This window comes from Phyllosticta capitalensis (assembly GCF_038381095.1).
Source record: "Phyllosticta capitalensis strain CBS 128856 chromosome Unknown BKA78scaffold_3, whole genome shotgun sequence".
NCBI lineage: Eukaryota > Fungi > Ascomycota > Dothideomycetes > Botryosphaeriales > Phyllostictaceae > Phyllosticta > Phyllosticta capitalensis.
The window spans coordinates 2,654,914-2,677,408 of NW_027117441.1; the positions used below are offsets into that span (position 1 = coordinate 2,654,914).

At 55.0% G+C, this 22,495-nt stretch overlaps 11 protein-coding genes across 11 annotated transcripts; 5 read left to right on the plus strand and 6 right to left on the minus strand.

The window, feature by feature from the left end:
* Positions 1–19: 19 nt before the first annotated feature.
* Positions 20–1,987, minus strand: BKA78DRAFT_351384 (restriction of telomere capping protein 5; the record flags this gene model as incomplete). The annotated part of the gene is made up of 2 exons (XM_066891156.1): positions 20–1,884; positions 1,945–1,987. 2 exons carry the CDS (start codon positions 1,985–1,987, stop codon positions 20–22), a joined length of 1,908 nt encoding a protein of 635 aa, XP_066747019.1.
* A 997-nt stretch (positions 1,988–2,984) lies between these two features.
* Positions 2,985–6,384, plus strand: BKA78DRAFT_248083 (uncharacterized protein; the record flags this gene model as incomplete). Its single annotated transcript, XM_066884350.1, has 3 exons — positions 2,985–3,546; positions 3,594–6,079; positions 6,148–6,384. The coding sequence occupies 3 exons, from the start codon at positions 2,985–2,987 to the stop codon at positions 6,382–6,384; spliced, it is 3,285 nt and encodes a 1,094-aa protein (XP_066747020.1).
* A 521-nt stretch (positions 6,385–6,905) lies between these two features.
* On the minus strand, positions 6,906–7,750 carry BKA78DRAFT_310101 (uncharacterized protein). Its single transcript, XM_066888088.1, has one exon. It carries the CDS (start codon positions 7,616–7,618, stop codon positions 7,208–7,210), a length of 411 nt encoding a protein of 136 aa, XP_066747021.1. The 5' UTR covers positions 7,619–7,750; the 3' UTR covers positions 6,906–7,207.
* A 518-nt stretch (positions 7,751–8,268) lies between these two features.
* Positions 8,269–9,180, minus strand: BKA78DRAFT_342346 (uncharacterized protein; the record flags this gene model as incomplete). Its single annotated transcript, XM_066890382.1, has 4 exons — positions 8,269–8,727; positions 8,772–8,872; positions 8,925–9,021; positions 9,046–9,180. 4 exons carry the CDS (start codon positions 9,178–9,180, stop codon positions 8,269–8,271), a joined length of 792 nt encoding a protein of 263 aa, XP_066747022.1.
* A 739-nt stretch (positions 9,181–9,919) lies between these two features.
* Positions 9,920–11,174, plus strand: BKA78DRAFT_248152 (uncharacterized protein; the record flags this gene model as incomplete). Its single annotated transcript, XM_066884361.1, has 3 exons — positions 9,920–10,021; positions 10,090–10,298; positions 10,361–11,174. The coding sequence occupies 3 exons, from the start codon at positions 9,920–9,922 to the stop codon at positions 11,172–11,174; spliced, it is 1,125 nt and encodes a 374-aa protein (XP_066747023.1).
* A 572-nt stretch (positions 11,175–11,746) lies between these two features.
* Positions 11,747–12,667, plus strand: BKA78DRAFT_330689 (hexaprenyldihydroxybenzoate methyltransferase precursor; the record flags this gene model as incomplete). The annotated part of the gene is made up of 2 exons (XM_066889804.1): positions 11,747–11,876; positions 11,901–12,667. 2 exons carry the CDS (start codon positions 11,747–11,749, stop codon positions 12,665–12,667), a joined length of 897 nt encoding a protein of 298 aa, XP_066747024.1.
* A 304-nt stretch (positions 12,668–12,971) lies between these two features.
* BKA78DRAFT_106783 (uncharacterized protein) lies at positions 12,972–14,466 on the minus strand. The gene is made up of 2 exons (XM_066882180.1): positions 14,155–14,466; positions 12,972–14,072 (listed from the first exon to the last, which is right to left on the minus strand). The coding sequence occupies exons 1-2, from the start codon at positions 14,213–14,215 to the stop codon at positions 13,276–13,278; spliced, it is 858 nt and encodes a 285-aa protein (XP_066747025.1). The 5' UTR covers positions 14,216–14,466; the 3' UTR covers positions 12,972–13,275.
* A 537-nt stretch (positions 14,467–15,003) lies between these two features.
* On the minus strand, positions 15,004–16,161 carry BKA78DRAFT_351390 (uncharacterized protein; the record flags this gene model as incomplete). Its single annotated transcript, XM_066891157.1, has 1 exon — positions 15,004–16,161. One exon carries the CDS (start codon positions 16,159–16,161, stop codon positions 15,004–15,006), a length of 1,158 nt encoding a protein of 385 aa, XP_066747026.1.
* A 604-nt stretch (positions 16,162–16,765) lies between these two features.
* Positions 16,766–18,026, plus strand: BKA78DRAFT_330691 (Sucrase/ferredoxin-like-domain-containing protein; the record flags this gene model as incomplete). The annotated part of the gene is made up of 3 exons (XM_066889805.1): positions 16,766–17,035; positions 17,093–17,167; positions 17,250–18,026. 3 exons carry the CDS (start codon positions 16,766–16,768, stop codon positions 18,024–18,026), a joined length of 1,122 nt encoding a protein of 373 aa, XP_066747027.1.
* A 339-nt stretch (positions 18,027–18,365) lies between these two features.
* BKA78DRAFT_351392 (uncharacterized protein) lies at positions 18,366–19,712 on the minus strand (the record flags this gene model as incomplete). The annotated part of the gene is made up of 1 exon (XM_066891158.1): positions 18,366–19,712. The coding sequence occupies one exon, from the start codon at positions 19,710–19,712 to the stop codon at positions 18,366–18,368; it is 1,347 nt and encodes a 448-aa protein (XP_066747028.1).
* Positions 19,713–20,837: 1,125 nt separating this feature from the next.
* BKA78DRAFT_351393 (activator of Hsp90 ATPase) lies at positions 20,838–21,961 on the plus strand (the record flags this gene model as incomplete). The annotated part of the gene is made up of 3 exons (XM_066891159.1): positions 20,838–21,060; positions 21,125–21,207; positions 21,275–21,961. 3 exons carry the CDS (start codon positions 20,838–20,840, stop codon positions 21,959–21,961), a joined length of 993 nt encoding a protein of 330 aa, XP_066747029.1.
* Positions 21,962–22,495: the final 534 nt, after the last annotated feature.

A 22,495-nucleotide genomic window follows, 5' to 3' on the forward strand; every position in this document is an offset into this window, starting at 1 on the left:
CAGCATGGTATTCAGCTCCTCACACGCTGCCCCCGCTATTCTCCTGGATGATACCCGCCATCTTGAGCAACTCTCTATCCGCCTCAATGTCGCCCGTCCCCAGATTGATCTTCCGCCTCGCAGCGGCCTCCCTCTCCTCAAAGGCCCACGCCTTCCTCTGCGCGTCAGCCTCGTCGTCTCCGCCGCACCCCCACACCTCGATCGAGTCGATTGCGAACCGGTCTTGCCAGTCCTTGCGTCTTCTGCTTGGGTTCTGTGACGACTGGAAGGACCCGCCTCCCTCGCAAAGATGTGTGAAGACGCCGAATTCGAGGGCTGAATCGAGATGCAAGCTGACGGCGCCGAGGGGTATGGGACCATACGAGTGCCGTGAATGCGACGCAGAGGCGCCAGCTTGCGGGACACCAGAGCCGAAGCCGATTCCTGATGGCTGATGTGGCGGCTTGTCGAAGTAGATGTAATCGCTATGGCTCTTAGACGCGCGGAACAAGTCGTGCGTGGGACCAAGTTCGAAAAGGAGGGTTGAGTCGTCGCCAAAACACGTCTTGGGCGTGCTTTTCCAGGGCACCGGAATGTAAGCACCAAAGACGAGCGTCTCGTCACGATCCGATGAGCCTTTTGTCGATGGCAGATCGAGACTACTAGGGAGACGGCTGTGTGGTAGTGATTCTGCAAAGGTCCGCTCGCTAGAATTTGATGGTGTGTCCGGGAGGAGGGTGCCCGAAACGAGGAGAATAGAGGGGGCGCGCCAGTTGAAGACGGCCTTTTCGAAACTACCCATGCTGAAGCCGTCATTGCCGCCAGAGTAGAGGGGGCGCAGTCGTCTGAAGAGCGTGTTGCCTTTGATCATGAACGACAGTTGGCAGAGGACATTAAGATCGAGGATTTCACCAGTCGAGATCAAGACTGGCTCCGGTGCAGGCGCGTCCTTTTCTGCTGGCGACTGGGGGGCTTGTTGCGACGGCAATTTCGGTGGATCGTCTTTGCGTTTTGAAAGATCAAAGTCTTTGGCGAAGAGGAAATGCTCGAACAATGGGTTCAGGCCGTCGAAGATGTGGGGGAGCGAGTAGGAAATCACAGCCTTGAAAGACTTGAAATTGACGCCTGGGGAGTTTTCCAACCCAAACGCAGAAAGAATGTTACCTGCTGTGTCTCTGAGGCCCTTTAATCGCTCATCTGTCAACTGCGCGCCGTACAATGCAAGGTCGTCCTGAGACTCTAGAGGGGCTATGAAAAGCAGGAGTTGTAGTAGCCGGAGGAAGTTGTCTGTTGGTATTACTGAATGTTGGGTTTTGGTATTTTCTCCTTGTTTAAACACTTCGTTGACATCCATCGAGTCGAGAGCCGCGAGCACGAGCTCATCGCCGTCGTCCTCGTCTCCGTCGTCGTCGGCTGGGGCGTCCACCGCGAAGCCGGTGTACGAGTCACTGGTCGACTCTGCATCTTTGTCGCTAGTACCAGTGTCTGAACCTGCGGCGGGTCTTGTAGTCGTGGGCGACGAAGGCGCGCTCAGTCCGCGATCGTACACAGCAAGGCTCCGGTATATTTCTGCAATCCAAACTCGGTCGCCCTTCTTTCCTAGCACAGGGGAATATCTCCGCGTAAGCAGTGTCACTACTTTGAGGAGGTTTTCGCACGTCAGGATCGCAGGTGCTTGGCTCGGGAAAGGAAAGGCTCCGAGGTAGCTGGCCATTTGGAATACGACGGAGGAGACGGCGAGAGAATCGGGCAGCGCGAGAAAGCGAGCCAGAGTGGGCTCACTCCAGTACTTGATGCCCGAGGAGCTGTCGGCGAGAGACTTGAACACCGAAGTGTAGCAGTAGAGCTCGAGAGGAGTGTAGCATTTGGACGAGAATCGGTTGGTAAGCTCCACCGAAAGCTGTTCTAATGGATGTCAGTAGTTGCAGCTTTTGTTTGGCGTTGCGGGTAGGGAAGTGAATATACCCAGAGTTGGCGGCGGACCCTCGACAGACTGATCCTGTCCCATGGTTATGAATGGGTATTAAAGACTGGTGGAGATGTTTGGAGCTGGGTTGGGCTGTTCACGGCTTGGGAGCTTGAGCTTGAGCATTGCCCGCCAGCCCCACTTGTCCGCCACAGCACCTTCTCCATTGTGGCTTGACAGCCAGGAAGGGGTATTTTGACAGCTACCTCTCCCTGTCTTTCCGTCTCAGGGGTCTTTGAAAAGGGGTCTTGAGATTCGGATAGGGACATCACGGTTTTGGGGAAATGTCAAGAGTCTGATTACGGTCATCGTGCCGCGAAGACTTTGCTATACATGCGGGTGGCTCAATATCTGAACCTGTAGACCAAGACGAGAATGCGTCTGCGTTTGCAGCTCTTGACATGCAAATGAGACCAACCCACCCAACAGAATCAGGCCCGACTAGTGATTCGATACCAGAGACCATGAAGAAGGCGGGGTGATTTTCAACGTGCAGACCCGACGGACGGTGCATAAACGGTCAGGCCTGTAGGCGGCGGGCGCTCCCCCGCGTTCGCTTCCAAGACGACATGATTTACGACATGGAAGTGAACTGCGCAGAGTCTGCAATGCGCCAATAGTAAAAGGACATGGACTCGGGCACGTTGATGGCTTACGGTAGTCTTGGTTGACAGGAAGCCGTTGGCATCTGACCGAACCAAAGAACCGGAGCCGGACGAGCTCCGTCGCCGTCCCCGCAGCCAGCCGGAGGAAGCACCAAAGCTCCAACAGCCGTCTCCACAACGTCGTCACACAGCACCACCTGCCTGACCCGAACGCCTTACACCGCCCCGTGAGCTGCCCGTCTCTACTCGTCTCGCCGTTACGCCTCGCTCCTGCGCCTGTATCCAAACACATCGCGCCGTTGTTTGGAGCCTCGCGACTGCCGGACCGCTGGACCTTGTCTATCGTCACACGAGCTCCAGGCTGCCCCGGCTGTCTCGACAACGTCGCTCTCTCGCCGCCGCGCGTCTGGCCTTCGGCGCCAAACAATCCAAACATGCGGCCGCCAGCTTGGTCGGCGCCGCTGTTGGCCATCGTGGCCTTCTCGACCTCCGCGGCATCACAAAAGACGTTCCGCAACCAATCTAGTGCCGACTTGCTGCAAGATCCGTTCGCCATCTATCGCGACGACCGTCCTGATGGCTGTCCCCCGTGCTTCAACTGTAATCTGGACGACTTCCAATGCCACCAGTTTGCCAGCTGCAGCAAAAGCAATGGCAAGTGCGTCTGCCCTCCAGGCTTCGGTGGCGAGGACTGCTCCGAGCCAGTCTGTGGCTCGCTGGCCGACGGCGGCAACCGGGCACCGCGGACAGACAAATACTGCAACTGTAGAGAGGGTTGGGAAGGAATAAACTGCAATGTGTGCCAGGATGACTTTGCTTGTAACGCCCTGATGCCGGAAGGCGTCGACGGTGTTTGCTACCGGGAGGGTCTTGTGGTCAAACAAAACTTCCAAATGTGCGACATTACCAACAGGAAGATATTGGACCAACTCAAGGAGCAAAAGCCTCAGGCGACCTTTTCCTGCGATGCTGAGACGGAAGAATGCAACTTTCAATGTAAGTACATCATCCAAGAGTGGGGGACTCGTGCTGACGATGGACAGTCTGGGTCGACCAAAAAGAATCGTTTTACTGTGCCCTGGACCAATGCGCATTTTCTGCCAACGCCGAGCCGGACAGGAATACAACCAAGTACAAATGCGAGACCATCAAATGTCGATGTATCCCTGGGCGCATGCTCTGCGGAGAGGAGGGCTCCATTGACATTGGCGATTTCTTGAAGGAGGAAATCAAGGGTCCGGCGTCCTTTACATCCGTCTCCACCGAGGGCGGAAGCAGTGAGGATGGAAGCAAGTTTTCGGAGCCAGCCATGAACGACCTCATCTCGAGCGTCTTCGGCGACGAGAGCATCTTTTTGGACTGCCATTCAGGAGAGTGTCTGTACCGGACCGATGTCCCTGGTTATACCCGGCCAGTCAAGACCATCAACACACCACTTATTGCGGGTGTGATTGCCGGCTGTGCGCTGTTCATCGTTTTGGTCATTCTCATCATCTGGTATCTGGCCAGGAGGAGCCAACACCGTCGTTGGGGCCCTATTCATCTTTCCGAGGACGAGGACGACGAGGCTGCGAAGCTCATTGCTGACCACAAGCCCGCTGCGCTCTTTTTCGAAAATGTCTCGTACAACCTGAATGGAAAGCAGATTCTGAGCAACATCCAAGGATCGGTCCACCCAGGCGAGCTCATGGCCATCATGGGAGCTTCAGGAGCTGGAAAGACCACTTTCCTCGACATTCTCGCCCGCAAAAACAAGCGCGGCACCATCTCTGGTGACATCTACGTCAACGGAGAAAAGATTCCCGACGAGGATTTCCGGAGCGTCATCGGATTCGTAGACCAGGAGGATACTTTGATTCCGACTTTGACCGTGCACGAGACAATTCTGGACTCTGCACTTCTTCGCCTGCCTAGGGAAATGAGCACAGCGGCTAAAGAGCAGCGCGTGGAAGATGTCGAGAGACAACTTGGAATCTACCACATCCGTCACCAAATCATCGGATCGGAGGAGGGAAGTGGGCGCGGTATCTCGGGTGGCGAGAAGAGAAGAGTCGGTATTGCCTGCGAGCTTGTGACCAGCCCTAGCATACTCTTCCTCGACGAGCCTACTAGCGGCCTCGACTCTTTCAACGCCTTCAATGTTGTCGAGTGCTTGGTCAACCTAGTCAAGCACTATAACAGGACCGTGGTCTTCACCATCCACCAACCGCGATCCAACATTGTGGCCCTTTTCGACCAACTTGTCCTTCTCGCCAAAGGTCGGACAGTCTACTCCGGCCCGTTCGCCAGCTGCCAGTCGTATTTTGATAACATTGGATACACCTGCCCCCCTGGCTTCAACATTGCAGACTATCTTGTTGACCTCACTATGCACGCGGCGACTCCTCGCCGGCCCATCGACGAGAACAGCTCTCTTTTCGCTGACCAGGACGATTTCCCCACTCGGGCTAGCAGCGCTGTTGGAGTCAAGTCCATTCCGAGCGTCTCCAATGCCAGCATCGACACGCCTGGAAGCCCTGGAGAGTCTAGCTTCCGGCCCAAGGGCAAGAGGAAGACGTCGATTAAACAGCTGCAGGACCGCCAACTCTTCACTCGCCGAAAGAGCGGGTACGAGAGCACTCGGCCCCAGACTCCCAAGACCGACGACGACCAGTCTCTTCCTGAAAGCGCACCGGACAACATTCGCTTGCAAAGACAGAGTGGCATCCCTCCTCCACAAATTTTGGAGGATCCAGACCATCTTCCACCTGCAGCTGAAGGCATCACCGGCACTGACCTTGATGCCCTGGTTGCCAACTACAGTCAATCAGATGTATCCGAAACCCTGCGCGAGGACATCTACTCGGCCATCTCAAATGCAACCGCGGCCAACGGTCACGCGATGCCCAACGGCACAGCGAACGGCGGCAAAATGAAGGGCTACCGCAAGGTCGGCTGGATTCGTCAGTTCCTTATCCTGTCGCGCCGGACTTGGAGGAACCTGTACCGCAACCCGATGCTCATGCTGACCCACTACGCCATTGCCATCCTTCTTGCTGTCCTTATCGGCTACTTGTTCTACGGTCTAACGGACGACATCAAGGGCTTCCAAAACCGACTGGGTCTCTTCTTCTTCCTGCTCGCCTTGTTCGGCTTCAGCACCCTCACCAGCCTGACCGTCTTCGCCCCGGAGCGTTTGATCTTTATGCGCGAGCGCGCCAAGGGATACTACTCGCCCATCTCGTACTTTGCTTCCAAGGTTCTCTTCGACATTGTGCCGCTCCGCCTCATTCCTCCCATCATCATGGGAGCCATTGTCTACCCCATGACGGGCCTCATCCCCGACGCGGCCGAGTTTTGGAAGTTCATGCTGTTCCTTGTCCTGTTCAACCTGGCCGCGGCGAACATTTGCCTCTTTATTGGCATCGTGTTCAAGAATCAGGGCGTCGCCAATCTCATCGCTACCTTGGTTATGCTGTTCAGCTTGCTCTTCGGCGGCTTCCTCTTGAACCACGAGACCATCCCCAAGGCCGCATTGTGGCTGCAGACGGTAAGTTTCATGGCCCCTCGCCCCATTTTTGTCAAACAGGATGTCTTGCTAACGCCTTGTCCTCACAGCTTTCCATCTTCCACTACGGCTTCGAAGGCCTCATCGTCAACGAAGTCAAGTACCTGTCGCTCGTCGACCACAAGTACGGTCTCGACATCGAGGTGCCCGGCTCCGCCATCCTGAGCAGTTTCGGTTTCGATGTCATGGCTCTCTGGCGCGACGCCATTGGCCTCGCCGTCTTTGGCGCCGTCTTCGTCGTGCTTGCGTACGCGAGCATGCATCTGCTGCTGATTGAGAGGAGGTGAGAGTGGGGTGGTTGCGTCTGTCTGTTTTATTTTGGAAGAGGAAGAGGAGGACTAGCAGAGTTTGTATTGGTGTGATGCTGGCTGGCGCTGGGCTAGATGGAGTCTTTGCTCCCAAGTTGTGTGTGTGAATTCGCCGTTTGGTGGTTGATTGGGGACGAACGATAAATACCATGATGGATGTACTGTACATACAGCCACGAAACTTGATCATGTAAACTTGATCGATAGACAGGTAGGTGGGTAGGTGCTTAAACCTGAAGATGATTCTGTCGTAGCTTTTTGGGCGAATTGTATCTATATCTACGCTTCACCATTCCGGATGAGTAATGACAGAAATTTCTTTTTGATGCTAAGTGACCACGATTGTCTTGGAGCTTGTTTCTGGTAGCTGGGGGAAAGGCTGTGGTTATGAGCACCGTGCTGAAGTGCTTTTCTTTGACGTGGTCCAGCCGGATTGAACGAACGCCGCTGGCTGCGGTCACACCTTTCGATGTTTTCCAAAACGCCCAAGCGTAGTCTTGATCCCGTCTACGGCCAAGAATCGCATCCTTTGCGTTGGAGACGCTTTGATGAAAGGCAAGTGATTGCGGGCCCACGGCAGTCGCGGTTGGTCAGTGGCAAGCCTCTCCAACACATTTTTGAGAAACCAGCTACTCTATTCCTTGACAACCGCCGCAAAAGCTACGATGTACCTCAGCCAGCCACTCAAAATCTCGCAAAAGCCTGCTGTTTCCTACAAGCCCCATCCCATCTCATCCACGGCGTCTATCCACCGAAAACTCAACCACCAATCTTACCACCTCAGCCATCCTGCCTCGCCCTCCTAAGGTCGATACGCCGGCGGCGGCTCCTCTGGACCGACTTCCTCGGGCCGTTGCTTGTATGCTGGAAGTTGCTGATCCGCCGAAGTACCGGCCTCGTCGGAAGGTTGCACTTGCGAGGCTCTCGAACGCCTATAGAAATAGACCAAGAGGGCTATCACGACGATGAGGAAGAGAGGGATGATGAGGCCAAAGAACAACTTGAGGGCGATGTGATTGGAGGAGGGATGCGAGTTGGAGGTGTTGGTTTTAGGAAGGAGGTGGGTTGGTTGCGGCCAGAGGAGTGTTGTGGTGGTGCCGCCTGCTGTGTGAGCGGGAGATGTCGTGGTTGTGGTGGTCTGCGCTGCGACGACCTGCCTTGCCAGGAGACTGAGCAGAATGATTGCCGCCTTTGTCTGCCGTGGAGCCATCATTTGTGAATAAAGTGGAATTGGAAAGTAGAACGAAATAGGTAGGTTGAGCGATCGAGGACGAGGAGAGTGGAAATGTTCGTTCTTCGTTCCTTGTCTGGATTCGAAGGGAGATGTGCAAAAATGAAATCGAGGTTCGCCGACGAAGGACGACAGGCTTGCTGATGCGGCTCGCCATGTTTTTATGGAGTCATGGTTGTATTTTTGGGATCGAGTACCGTGCTCCTACGCAGGCCACAGTCAGTCACTGCCCGTGGCGCAGTGCTGACAGGTCAATACGTGATGCCAAATCAGCCTCGTCGAAATGTCCACATGCTTGTCTGAAGGATGAGCGTCTCTCGGATTCCAGTCAGTGTCTGTAAACGGCCCCCAGCCGCTTCCTTCTGCCCACCGCAGTGTAATTGTTACGCACGTGGCAACTGCGAGCTCCGCCCCAGTGCACAACGGGCGTGGATTCCATAGCCTTTTTGTGGCTGTCGGGGCGCCTTCCGTCACAAGTTCCACTCGATGCAAATGCCAACAGACAGAAACTCCAGAAAGACTATCGACCACTAAACGGCTATCCAACTATCCTCGAAGTATTGTACAATCTAAGACATCTTCCTCGGTCAGCTTTGCGACTCTGTAAACTTGTCTTTGCCATCAGTCGAGCCTCATCTCCCAAATTTATCCCCTGCAAGCTCGACGGGCGAGCGGGCTACTGGTGCTTCGTAGATTTCCCAAGATTTGTACATCGGCCCTTCAGGATAGAAGTTTGGCTCAGGTTGTCGCTTGTGTTCTGCAAGTTGGGCAAGCGATGTGCTGGATCTAACGCTGCGTTGCGAAGACCTCCGCTGCTTGACAGCCTTTAACCCAATCCAGATTCCAGCGATAAGGACGAGGGGAACTCCCACCCCAAGACCTACCCCCAGCCCGACCTTGATGGCGGTACTGCCAGAGTCTGAACTCGTGTTTGAAGCTGAACCCGAATTGGCGTTGCTCGTTGTAGCAGCTGGTGCTGGACTGCTCGTAGGATCCGCAGATGTTGTGGCAGCTTTTGAGCTTGATACTGCGCTGGTGGGGGTTGCGCTCGAGCTTTCTGTAAAGGTCGTCGCCGATGCGCTACTCGTTTCCTTGGTGACGTTGAAATAATGCGAAGTGAATCCGTCCGAGCCACCGGGAACCAGAAGAAGAAAGCAGGTGACGAGGTGATATTGGTGTCGTAAGTGTCGACAGTCCAATCAAAGTACTGGTCTCCAGAGCCATTACTGTTCAACGCTGGAAATAATGTCAGTGTCAAAGGGCATCTGTGGGTCTTTGAAGAACATACTGTAGACTGTTTTGATCTGGATGCCGGACCCAGGATTTATCTGCTGATGAAACAATGCGATGTAGTGTGAGTCGAGAGTGGTAGTCCAGGAGACTCGCTGGACAGAGCCAATTTCTCAGACGGGATCCGCAATGAAGTTGTCCGATGGCCCAGGAGCAGTTGGGTGGATGAACATGTTATCATCGTCGGCGACAATCCGCCTCACCAGGAGGCTGAGTAAAATGATTGCCCAATGTGTCTTCCACATGGCTGTCATGGGCGGCTGAGTACTGCTCGATAAGAAACAAACAAATGTAAGGCGTCCTTTGTGCCCTGGTAGGACGTACAAAGGGACATAGAGGTAGGCATGGAAAGTGAAAGAGAGGTTCGCAGGAAATAGATGACGACCTTGGTCTGGCGGCTCTCCATTTTATTTTGGGATCGAGCATCTCGCTCTTTCACTGGCTACATTTATTGCACGCGGCACAGTCCCGCCAAATTAGCACGCGCTGTCAATCCAGCCTTGTTGAACTGCTGACATGTTTGTCTATCACAAATGGAAGAAAGCTGTGCTGCAATTGACCTTTGTGACAATTCCACTCTGTGTGATTGAAGTCGGCACATCATCAATTCGTTTGCCCCTACAGCATGGGGAAAAATGTGCGAAGTTGATCATGATTGATGGGTGAAATGGAGTTGATCATGTATGCGGCTGACTGGGTGATGGTATTGTCGTTACCCGCTTATTCGCGATGGATAATTGGGTGGGTGATCGCCCTTAAGCGCTTTCTCCTATTGCGGCGCAGATGTCACGCACGCGCCGACTTCGAAGATCCGCTTGATCGCGGAACAGCCAGGGCTTCGGCATGTTTATCTAGCGGGGTTCGTAGTCGTGTGGAATTCCTGTCAACGAAGTCATCCACAAGTCCAGGCCATGCACCATGCCGAGTCACAGCTGCTATGCACGGAGCATTTTGGCTGGGGCAATCAGCCTCTGCATTCTCGTCATCATTTTCATGAGGTTCAATGAGACCACATTGCCGGCTTTACCTTTGGCAAGAACGCCTTCAAGCTCAAGTACCGATCTCCTTCATGATGTTCTCAACCAAACGCTTGGCGTAAGTTCGCCTTGTCCTTGTATCACAACGACGGCATCGATTGGCCCGTGCGGCTAACTCTTGCACAGTTCCAAAAGATATTCGTCATCAATTTGCCGTCGCGGACTGATCATCGAGATGCCATGTCTTTGGCAGCGGCAGTCACTGGATTGGAAATTGAGTATGTTGACGGAGTAACCGAAGTGGAGGACAAGGCGCTCCCGCCAGGTGGAGCAGAAGTCCATCTCAACAAAGGCGGCCTCGGAAACTGGCGAGCGCATCTGAACATTGCACGGATGTGAGCGATGCTTGTCCCATTCATTGCGTTTCGCGTTTCGTGCGGCCTGCTGATCTCGTTAGGATTGTCGAGCAAAACATAACCTCAGCTCTGGTACTCGAAGATGACGCTGATTGGGACCTCCGAATCAAATCCCAAATGCAGGACTTCGCCAGGGCAGCGCGACTTCTCGTACAGCCCAAACCAGGCACATCGCACCAGTACCTGGATCCAACTTGGCCCCAGCCATCTGCAGGCCAAACACCCCAGAACTTTGTTGTCGGCGAAGAGGTTACAGCTGAGCCTGATACCTCCGCGTATGGCGACATCGATCGATGGGACTTGTTTTGGCTCGGACACTGTGGAACCCGATTTCCTCGTTCATCCGACATCAACGCACCTCTTGGACGCGCCGTCATCAAAGACGACGAGACTGTGCCTGAGAAACAGCACGTCAAAATGCAATTCGGCAACGACGAACTTATCCAGGAGTATCCGGCGCATACGCGAGTCGTGTCCAGAGCGCGCATGAACACGTGCACGTTGGGATACGGCATCTCATTGCCAGGAGCACGGCGTCTCTTATACGAGCTCGGAGTCCGAAAGATGACGGGCACGACGGATATGATGTTCCGCTCGCTCTGTGATGGTGTTGACGAGCGCAAAATCCGCACATGTCTGACAGTCCAGCCTCAACTGTTCCAACACCACCGTCCGGTTGGCGCAAAATCGTCCTTCAGCGACATTTCGGACCATGGCGATGACTACAACGACCAGGCGTTTTCGAGGAACATTCGATGGAGCACGCGGTTGAACCTGGCCAAACTGGTGGATGGAGAGACGGATTATATCGACCTGTTCAAGGATGGAGAGGGAAGCACCGAGCTCGGGTTTTGAAAAGGCATTTCCAGGCGTTCTCCTTTTTCTTAAGATACCAATTGTTTCCACGTTACTCTCTGCAAATCCAATCGATGACCGACTGAGAACATGCACCTGAAGACCTTTGAAAGGTTTGGTTAGAGCCTACTGTATGATGTTCAGCCTCCGTCTTGTCCCAAGACTGTGATTCAGCATGGTCGTGTCAAGGTAGAGCTGTTGAAGAGCTACTTGATCGAAACGGTTTCTTTCAACCGACATGCTGGTTGTGAAGCCCAATTATTGAGGGACCGATGGAAGGAGGACAAGCCAAAGGTGGCTCTCTGGTGGACAGTCCTTGTTGGAATGAGCGATGTTCGGATGATTACTGGCACGCAGGCTGGGGACGAGAGGACAAGAAAGACCCGGACGTTGGACATGTGGCTGGTGGCTGCTGTGGCTGTGGCGCATGACGTCGATCGAGTTCGCCGACGCGTTGGACTTTCTTGCAGCGCAGTTGATTCAAGCTCAATTGACCACCACTTCCTCTACATGACTACCAAAAAGGAGCCTTTGCTTTGAGACTTATCGTTCATACATATCCGCCCCTCAAAATGTCGAGAAGAGCGACACGCGTCGCACAAAACCTTGACAGAATTCTATCAAGGCCCTCACAACTACGCCCTTCTTCGAGACCCATCACCCCGCGCGCCACGTCCTCCGCACGAATCCCAGCAGCAAGAAGTCGCGTCTTCTCGTCCTCTGCAGCCTTTCACCATGGCCACTCCTCCGTCGACCCCTCCGAAGTCTCACATTTCAACAACCTCGCCTCCAGCTGGTGGGATCCCCACGGCCCTTCGCGAATCCTCCACCTTATGAACCAGCTCCGACACCCATTCATACAACGCTGTCTGTCCTCCCAGTCAACTCCGCCTCCATCTCGTTTGCGATATCTTGACGTCGGCTGCGGAGGCGGTATCTTTGCTGAAAGCGCCGCGCGACAACGGAATACCGAAAGCGTACTGGGCATCGATCCCACGCCGGAAGTTCTCGCAGTTGCAGAAGCGCACAAGCGTCAGGACCCACTGTTGATGGAGGAGGGCCGTCTGACATACAAAAATATCCCCATCGAGCAGCTCCCGCTGCCGGCGCAACCACAGGACGGCTTCGATATTGTATCCTGCTTCGAGGTGATTGAGCACGTCTCGATGCCTGCCGACTTCCTGAAGAAGCTCATGCCCCATGTGCGGCCGGGCGGATGGCTCGTCATGTCGACGATAGCGCGAACGTGGACGAGCTGGGCGACGACGAACTTGATTGCCGAGGATATTTTGGGAATCGTGCCGCGGGGGACGCATGACTGGAACAAGTATATCAACGAGGACGAATTGACGAAGTGGTTCTCGAAGCAGGAGGGTTGGGAAAGCCCAAAGGTCATGGGTGTCATGTACATCCCGGGCTTCGGGTGGAAAGAGGTCAAGGGCAGTGAAGACTGGGGGAACTACTTTTTTGCTGTCAGGAGGACAGAGTCATGAGGCAGTAGGAAAATTGCGAGATGATCTGGTTTCTGGCCGGCGAACATCGCATGCCACGAGCAAAGGGAACACGGAAAAGGTTTCGGTAGGGTTGCCCTTCTTATTGGTATGATGCGGACTACTTACGCGTGGTTTTGACAGCAGGATCAGACACGTTTGAGTATGAAGACTATCTGCAGCTCATCCGAAATCTTCTAAGAACCCCGAGACGCATCCGATTTCACGTCGAAATGAGGAATGTCCCTGAAATCCAAGAACATCTTTGACCGAGCAAGGTCTCATCGGGAGCCTTCGACTTCGACGTAGTGGATATGATGATTGATCTTGTGATTTCAGCATAGGAATCCACTACGCTTCTCACTTTCAATGCCAGGAAATGTTGCGTAGACTCAGATATCTTTCCTACTTCGCCTTTTTGGATCCAGCGGTGCACATCATCTTGCCAAAGTCCTTCGCCCCCTGTCAACTTTTGCACGTCGCGATGGATTTTCTTGAATTTCTGACTACACTTCAGAGGCTTAATACAACACCTCCGGATACTGCGCAACTCGATCCATTGCTGAGATGAAATCTGGCAACGGTCTCTCTCCAACCCCGCTCAGTCGGAATCACTCCTCCTCCGTCTTTTTCTTCCCCGGCACGTTGCCCGCCGCCCATACAGCATACTCCTCAGCATTCTCATTCTCGTTCTTCACGAAGTCACTAATAAACTCGGGCACTGCATCAACCCTATTATGCGGCGCGGGGACGGGCTCCCCAAACGCTTCATACGCAGGCACAACACCAACCCACACGTTTCCGGCACGCTCATCATTGTTGGCATCCTTGCGCTTGTCGGCAGGCACGCTGGCCGAGACCTTAGCGCTGGCAGCGGCAATCTTGACCTTGATGACGCGGGTCGCGGCCAGCTCGCCGGCGTCGGGGACGCCGCGCAGGTGCTCCCAGCGGCCGGGCAAGACGCCGTCGGTGACGAGCTGCAGCGCCCACATCTTCTCGGCGGCGTCCGAGACGATGGTTGCGTGGCCCTGCACCAGCGCGCTGCGGTAGTTGTAGCTGTGCCCGAAGGCCGTCAGCGTCAGTTTGAAGCCGTCGACTTTGGTTGCTGTGACGCAGACGGGGAGGCCCGGGGGAGTTGATGACGAGGGAGAAGAGATGGTGCTGCCGTTGCCGTTGCTGTTGCCGTTCGGGACGGGCGTGTGCTCGTTGCTGAGCTTCATCAGCCGGCTCGAGACGTAGCCGTGCAGGTAGCAGGCTGGTTCGGCGGCGCTGTCGCCTGGGAACGTGCCTATCATGCCGACCATGGGGAGGATGACGGGAAAGGGGTCGTCGGGAGTGGGCAAGAATGATACGTGCACCACGCTTGTCGTGTTGAAGATGTTGTGGATGGTCTCGGCGTCATATGTGCCTGTGGGAGAGTGAGCAGCGTGTCAACGACAAGTATGGGTTAGGTTGGGGATGTGGGAGAATTCGAAAACTATAATGCCTACCTCTCTCTTTGTACCGGTTGAAGATGGTTGAGGGCGTGGGTGCGTACGCTTCTTCCGCCATCTTTGCGGTTGTTATGCAGATGAACCCGCAAGACACAAATATCAACTAACTTGGGGCGGTCTCAATACCCCTCGATCCTTTCAAGCACCAGCTTCTTATACTCCAAAACAACCCTATCTACAAGGCAGAGTCACGAAACCGTCCACACACGCCCTGCCCAGGACGTCAACGAAGCCGCGTCGTTGAGTTGTCAGCAGGCGGCGGGGACCCCAGCTAGCCAGCATGCACCCTAATCGCCCCGCGCTTCTTCGCGTGCACCAGCCCCATCCGGTTGGCGTTCCCGCCGGCAACTGCAGCAAGTAATCGCCAGCCCTACTCTACGGCGGAGGAGCAGCATACCGCCGCCGTTGACGCTGAGACTCACTCGTGCAATGAATGTCGCTTGCGCTGGGTTTGTGAGGGTGCTGTTCTATTCGACGCTAGTAATTCTTCTCTATAGCTTGCAGTGAATTCCTTTGGAAAATGCTTTCAGAGGATCCAGGTTACAACAGGGTGCGGTTTCGATGGCCTCGCGAATCAAGGTCGTTTGGCTCCGAAAAGTGCTGAGTCTTGACACGCTTCAGAGTCGTGGCCCGCAGACTGACGGACGGCCTCGCATCACAACAGCGGCCAATGGCTGTACTGGAAAGAAAGCAGGGCATCTGCAGCGCGTAGAATATCGAGCGCCAAGAGGATGATTCCTCATCATGTGCTGGCAGGAGGACGAAGAAGAAGCGGCAACGGTGCCAGATGCTTCTCAAATGCCAATGCGTGAAATTTCCACCACCAATCCGGGAAATCTCAACACTTCAGTCCTGCGTGTCAGGAGGCAGGGCTATCTCTAGCGGTCCTCCACGAGCACCGTCTGTAAAATGTGCCGCGTCTCTATGCGGGTTGACGAAGCTCTCGACCCATTCCTTGACGCGCGCAACTTTCTCGACGCCGTCGAGTCCGCCCATCTTGTTGACGCCGTGCCTAGCCAGCAGTTGGAGCCGCGTCTGGTTTCTTTGGATGCTTTTGCGCAAGCTGGATCCGAACACCTTGTCCCGAAAGGAGTCGAGTGCCACGTTCTCAATCAGGACGACGTCCTGGAGACGGAGAATTTCCAATGCGTCGCGAAGGGGGTCGGGGGCGGCTTCTCTGATGAAGCCATTCACGCGCTGGCTTTCTCTGGCCGAGAACCAAAAGGTGATTTTGAAGCCGATGCCTGTCTCGTCGCCGACAAGGATCTCGGCCATCTCGCGCATCCCGTAGCGCGTCTGCTTGGAGTGCGGTGGGATGATTGATATGACGCCCACGATGAGATTGACAACAATGGTCTGGGGGACGATGCGCTTCAGATACGCGGAGTTGGGCATCTCGCAGAGGTTCTTGATGGCTCGCGGAAGTCTGGCGTCTGCTGGCGTGCCGTCCATGACTGAAGTCGTGCTCTGCTCGCCGTATATGTCGCTGTGAAAGGATTCGTGAATCGTGCTTTCCTCCAGAGGCGTCAGGCTCGGTTCAAGCTGCGACATGGTCATTGAATCGTGGACGGCCATTGAATACTCGTGGAACCTCGACTCCTCTTCGTCGGCGTCGTTTATTCCATGGGATCCATCTTCGCCGCGCATTCGGCGCAGATACTGGGTGTTTGGTGCTGGCAAAGAATCTTGACTGTTCGATACCATCGTCATCTCGACAGATCTCTGTGTTGGAATTCCATGGAAGTGCGGCAATGCGAGTGCTCCCATCTCCTGCGTCATGCCAGTACGCAGCTGACCATTTTTTGATAGTGGGATGCTACGCCAGCGGTACACTGCCAATTCTTCTTCTTGTTGCTCTCCCTCACCAACATCAAGGATCGATTTTCCATTGCTCGAATTCAGGAAGCGCGCCACGGGAGGCACCCAATCACGCAACAGCAAATGCTCTTCCCAAGAGAGCCGTTCGGGATCTGGGGCTCCGGCGAGCACCATGCGCAGCGTCATCGAACGTGGCCCAGCATACGTCGGTCGGGACTGTGGCGGCGCATGTGGTGATTGAGGAGGGGCGCTTGTCCTATGGCCGAGGCCGAGCAAAAGGAGCTTCGGTCGAAGCACTCCCGGCGATAAGTAGGTGGTTATTTAGTGAGGCACTAGGCAGGCAGCAACAAAAGACATAAACAAAGTAAACAGACACCTTTTCCCAACAACAACAAGGTGTTCGGCGAAACGAACTCAGAACCCTGCGTCGATGCTGTTGGTTGCTGACAATCTTCGCGCGTCCGACTTGTTATTCGGTCTCTCTCTGGTCGGCCGATCGGAGTTAGGCGACGTCGTCAACTCTTTTCCGCCGCGGGGGAGCAGCGGGCCAGCCAGCAGCGCCAAATTCCGCGCTGTTTTATCAATCTAATCAACGCCCGCCGGCAAGCCCCCATCTCGTCACCATCCCTACCTCTCGCGGACTCCCGCATCTTTTCGTGCGTCCCTGCGCTGCCCTTTTTCTAATCCTTTTCGCTGCCTGGAGTTCCGCAATTCTCACAATCTTCCCCTCCTCCCTCTTTCTCCTTCTTTCTCTTCCCCTTCACCGGCCAATTCTGTAATTCCCATCACCATGGCATCCGCGCTCAAGAATTTATGGGGCCGCGTCGCCTCGCATTCTGGCGCAGCCCAAGACCACGACGGCTTCCACAAACCGGCGAAAGCAGAGCAGTTGTTCCCCGTGACAGATCCGGCTGTGGACGGCGAAGACTGCCTCCGCGACTGCGAGAATTGCACCATCAAGTACCCGCGGAAATGGAGCGTCGACGAGAGCGACAACATGTACGGCAACATTGGCGGCTGGGAGACGCACCTGATTGTGGCCACGGGCAAGACGGATTGGGTATTTTGCAATCTAGAAAGAATCTAGAAAAAGCCGTTCTGATTGATTGACTTGCAGGTCAGGGACGTGGCCGACGAGAAGGGCAGCATCATGCAGGCGGTTGAAAAGTGCGGCATCAAGCCGTCAAATGGAGTACGTTCGAACCAATCCAACAAGAAGAATCCAACCAAAAATACCCCGATTTGTTTGCTGACGCCGGGACCCTGGCTACCAGAAAATGATGCTCTCGGCCTCCGACATGCCCGTTCCCCACGAAAACCACAATACGGCCGTCCCCGAGGGCGCCGAGACGCCAACCACGGTGCTGCTGCTCCCCGCCTTCACCCTCGTCGAAAACGTCACGCCCTCTTCCGTTCCCGAACTCATCCAAAACCACATCAGCACCGGTCCAACAAATACCCAAGCGCTCGGAGATCCCCCGCGACCAACCTCCTCGACCTCCGCCAAAACCGCAAAGTCCCACAAGTCCCACAAGTCGTCTGCCTCTGTGCCGAAGCCGACGCTGCCGCTGGTAGTGCGTGATTGTCCCCACAACTACCTCATCCTCCTCTGTAGCCACAAGACTCGCGACGCGCGCTGTGGCCAATCCGCCCCTCTCCTCCGTCGCGAATTCGAGCGTCATCTGCGGCCCCTGGGCCTGTACCGCGACCTCCACGACGAACGGCCAGGCGGAGTCGGCATTTACTTCATCAACCACGTCGGAGGGCACAAGTACGCAGCCAACGTGCTGATATACCGTCGGGCCGGAAGCGCAGGCGCAGAGCTCGTGGCAGCAGCGCAGCAGCAGAATGGAGACACGGAGGCGGAGAAGGAGGGCAACGGGACGGCTAAGGAGAACCGTGAGGCGGCGCAGTGCATGTGGCTAGCACGCGTACGGCCTGAGGATTGTGAGAACATTGTGAAGTATACCATCCTGCAGGGAAAGTTGCTGAAGCCGGAGCGGCAGCTGCGAGGTGGCTTTGATAGAGGCAGACAGCTCATAAGCTGGTAGTGTCGACAAAGAGGTAGATGTTCTTTCTTTCTGATCGTCCGTCTTTGGCGTTTTCCGTAGACCACGCCCATTAGATATTAGAGCTATTGGAGACTAGTCGAATGTTTTGACCTCCTATACAGAAATGCTTTGTACAAAGATATGGTGAAGTGTGCCATTTCCGGGAATGACCAAGTCGACCCGAGCAGTGGATAGGCATGCTGGAAGCAAGTCCAAAACCGAGGAACTCTACCGATTTGGCAGAGGATCGGGGCCAAGGTGGACAGAGAGTTGGTTCCTCTCAGAGTCCAGGAGAGATCCAAGAGTAAGCGGTAAAAGACGTCCTGGGCCATATCTTCCTCAGCCTTCATCTTGCTGAAAATAGTATGGCAGCTCTCCAGGCCTTGGGTTCGGATTGAGCCGTATGACACTCCTCGCGCTGGAACTCGAACTAGAAATCGAACGGGCGGGATCAACAGAGCCCTGCCTTCTAGGCTGCATCGGCGTGTTCCTGAATGCAGAAGCCGAAGCAAAAGACTCGGCCGTGGGCGTCCGCGGCGACCGCATGCTCGACACCGTCTCCGAGGGCCGTCGGTCCTGGACATGCGACGGCGCCGTGCGCATGGTGCCACCGCCGATGCTGCCCTCTGCCGTTGATGTTGTAGAGCGCGTGTAGACCGACTCGGCGTACGGACGAGTGCGCGGCGTTTTGTAGTACATTGCCGAGCCGGCACTGTTGCCCGTCGATGAGGAGCTCTGGGATGGCGCGAGACTGGCCGAATCCGACGTTGTGGGGCTGTATTCCACCTCGCGGTGCAAGTCGGCGACGAGCTGTGGCGACAGCTCCGCCATGCCAGAGAGGAGCTGCGCGAAAAGGTCCATGAGCTCTTCAAATTGCGTCTCGCCCAGCGCGTCGGTTGAGAAGCGCGCATGTTCGTAGCGGGCCAGGAATGCGGCGCCAATGTGTGGCGGATTGACGAGGCCGAATGCCGCGAGGTGCGCAACATAGTCGCGGAGGCTCATGGCCGAGGGGCGCTGCAGCAAGGCCACTATCCGCGCATCGGGTATGACTTGGCCTTCTGGGAGGTTGGGGAAAGCAAAGGCGGGATCGGGAGGCGCGAGAGAAACTGCTTTTGCCTCGATGAGATTTGGCAGCTCGGCAACGACGGTGTGGAACTGAAGATTGGGGAGGTTGTCGGCGCTTGGGGAGGACCAGCCCGGATGTGCTATGTGTCCCCATGGAGGCGAGAGTGGGTTGATGGGGATGACTGTCGCATCCTCGGGCTTGTCCTTCTTCCTGGTTGAGCTGTGGTCCGGGGAAGATATGCGCTCGCCGGCGTCGCTCAACTCTTCTGACCGCAAGTCTCGAGGTCGCGAATCCCAAGCGATCAAGGCACTCCGCTCAAAACCCTTGACAATCATGCGCCGGACATTCTTGCCGACCTCGCCCGACTCGACGGGTATGTACGACTTTGGGATTGCAGCGAGCACAGTCTTGTTGGTATATATACGGCTGGAGTAGACGAAGCCGACGATGATGAGGGTGAGGAGAAAGACGCCGCCGACGACAAAGGCATTGGGGTACGAGTGATTGCGAACGGCCTGGTAGACGAGGTCGCCGGGGGAGACGCAGATGAGGACCGAGAGGATTAGAAAGAGAACAGTATACCAGCTGCTATACCATATGCGAAAAAAAGGTATGCGCATGTTCAAATGAGAAAATCACATGGTGCGCAGCACTGCGCGAAGGTGGTTGGGTTGAGGTCGTAGGAAAGGAGCGGGAGAGGTTGGCAGCCGATGGAAGGGTGCTCGACTCGGGTCATAGCGCGGGGAGTCCTGGTCGATCTCCCGAAACTCGTGGCCTGTAGAGTGTAAATTCATTTCAGGGCCAAACAATTGGGCACAAGTGACAAACAAAACTTTGTTTATAGCTTTCGATTGGGCCCTGATTGGCCTGCGTTTTCTTTTTTAACAGCATGGCCTAACTTGGCATCTTGGGATGGGATGGGATTCCCTGACGCGGCTCGTCTCGATGCTCTGACTGCCGAATCCCTTGCTGGCTGGCCCCAGGCAGAGCTTCCAATATTTCAATGAAATATGCCCATACGTCATCACTATTGTGAGTTCCCCATTAAATCAACATCTTTTGGATGCGTATCAGTTTGAGGTATATGATTGTGGTGCTAGTCGCGACCAGTGCTGTGCCAAGCCAGGTTGTAGACCGCAACGAGGCAATCGAAGTCGAGACGAGCATTCAGATTCAGCCGCAACTGATGATTTTGTACAATAACGCAGCCATCTTCGACCTGTGTAGAGCGTTGGTTGTGTTTTTGTTTACATTTCCCTCGGTACTGGAGTTGAAGTGAGCTACGCCGGAGCTAAATCGGGCCGGCGCTACGCCGCGGTCAGAGCTGCTTTTGGAAGACTTTGGAAGTTTCTGGCTTCCAACCTCTTCACTTCTTCAACAACTTCCAACCCACCAACCATTTTTTAAGATACCCCAAAACCTTACCTTCACGACTCCCAAGCTCTTACGAAATCCATTGACGCCTCTCCTACACATCAATCCTTCGGTAAGTCAACGTCTCTCCCCTCCATCTACCCCACCAGTTCGCATGATGAGACACACGCTGGCACCAGGCCGAAAAAGACTTGTACTCTTTTTGCATGTGGATTAGCTTTGCGGGAACAAGATTCCTATTTCTGATCGCGTCCTTCCACCTCCAATTCATCATAGCCTCGCTCTTTTGTTTCACAAGCTGACGATGGTTGTTAGTTCTACAGCCTCCCCTTGATCCTCCCTCTTATCCACCAACCTCTACCACCACCAAAATGGTCCTCCACAACCCCAACAACTGGCACTGGGTGAACAAGGATGTTGGCAGCTGGGCGCGCAACTACCTGGAGAAGGACCTGACGGGTCTGTCCGCCGAGGACGACGGCGTGACGGCCAAGATTGACCGTCTCATCAGCATGGACGGCGATGTCGAGGTCAGCCAGCGCAAGGGCAAAGTCATAACCATCTTTGATGTGAAGCTGCAGCTCGAGTACTCAGGTATGCCTTAGGCGCAGACGATGCAAAAACTCTTGCACTGAATGGTACCTGACCTCTTCTGCAGGCAAGAATAAAGAGGGCCAGGAGGCGAGCGGCACAATCAACGTCCCCGAAGTAGCACATGACACGGAGGAAGATGAGTACGTCGTACGTTCCCTAGGTGCTGCCACCGTTTAATTTTGCCGATGCGTTTGCTAACCTTGCCCTTGCACAGTTTGAGATAGATCTCTACGCCGACGAGACGAGCAAGAGACCGGTCAAGGATCTGGTCCGCTCAAAACTTGTTCCTGAACTCCGCAAGCACTTCTCAGGCCTGACTGCGGCTCTGGTTGCCGAGCACGGCAAAGACATCCAACACGCAGCTGGTGTAGACCCGTCGAAAAACTTTACCAAGACCACAGTCTACCAGAGCTCTTCGGTGAACAAGGGCAGCTCAGAGTCGAAGCCCAGCGCACACACGGCCGCGTCGGGCTCGGGGCCTCTTGTCAACGTCACGACCGTGACGGACAATGAGGAGTTCCGTACCACGGCGGCCGAGCTGTACGAGACCTTCACCAACCCGCAACGCTTGGCAGCCTTTACACGGGCACCGCCCAAGGTATTCGAGGGTGCCAAGGAGGGCGCCAAGTTCGAGCTCTTTGGCGGCAACGTTGCGGGCGAGTTTGTCAAGCTGGAGCAGCCTACCCGCATCGTGCAAAAGTGGAGGCTGGCTCAGTGGCCAGCGGGCCACTACTCAACCCTCAACATCAACTTTGATCAGAACGACGTCGACGCCGTGACGGTCATGCGCGTTGACTGGGAGGGCGTCCCTATTGGTCAGGAGGACGTGACCAAGAAGAACTGGGGCGAGTACTACGTTCGGAGCATCAAGACGACGTTTGGCTTCGGCACCGTCTTGTAGACTCAGATAGACACGAGGAAGAAGAAGAGGAAGTGGATCAAGACGATAAAGACAGGCAGGGTGGTTGGCCAGGCGTCTCAGTTGGCTGCCTGGCGTGGCGTCATTTACGTCGGTTACGAGACTACGCTTGAAGACGACGACATAGAGCAGATGAAAATCTTTGAATCTTGTGATGCGTCATGGTCAATTTGTCCATGTTGCTCACTCACCCAACCACCTCGACTGATTCTCCCGTGACCGCGTGCCAAAGATCCCACCTTGCCTTCACATACCTACGGCTCCCTGCTCCCACGTTACCGCCATGAGAGTCTGCATGCCCACCCACTTCTGAATGGCAACTTTACTTTTACCTTTCATCCCTACGTACCTATGACACATCCATCAAATATGCATCCCGCGTCGCAAACGCCCTCCCTTCCTCGTCACCCAAGTCCCCTCCTTATTATCTGTGATGTACAGACTATAGAAACCCGAATCTCTAACTGACAGCAAGCTAGCTCACCCTCCCTTCCCTGTCCAATTCATCTACGCATT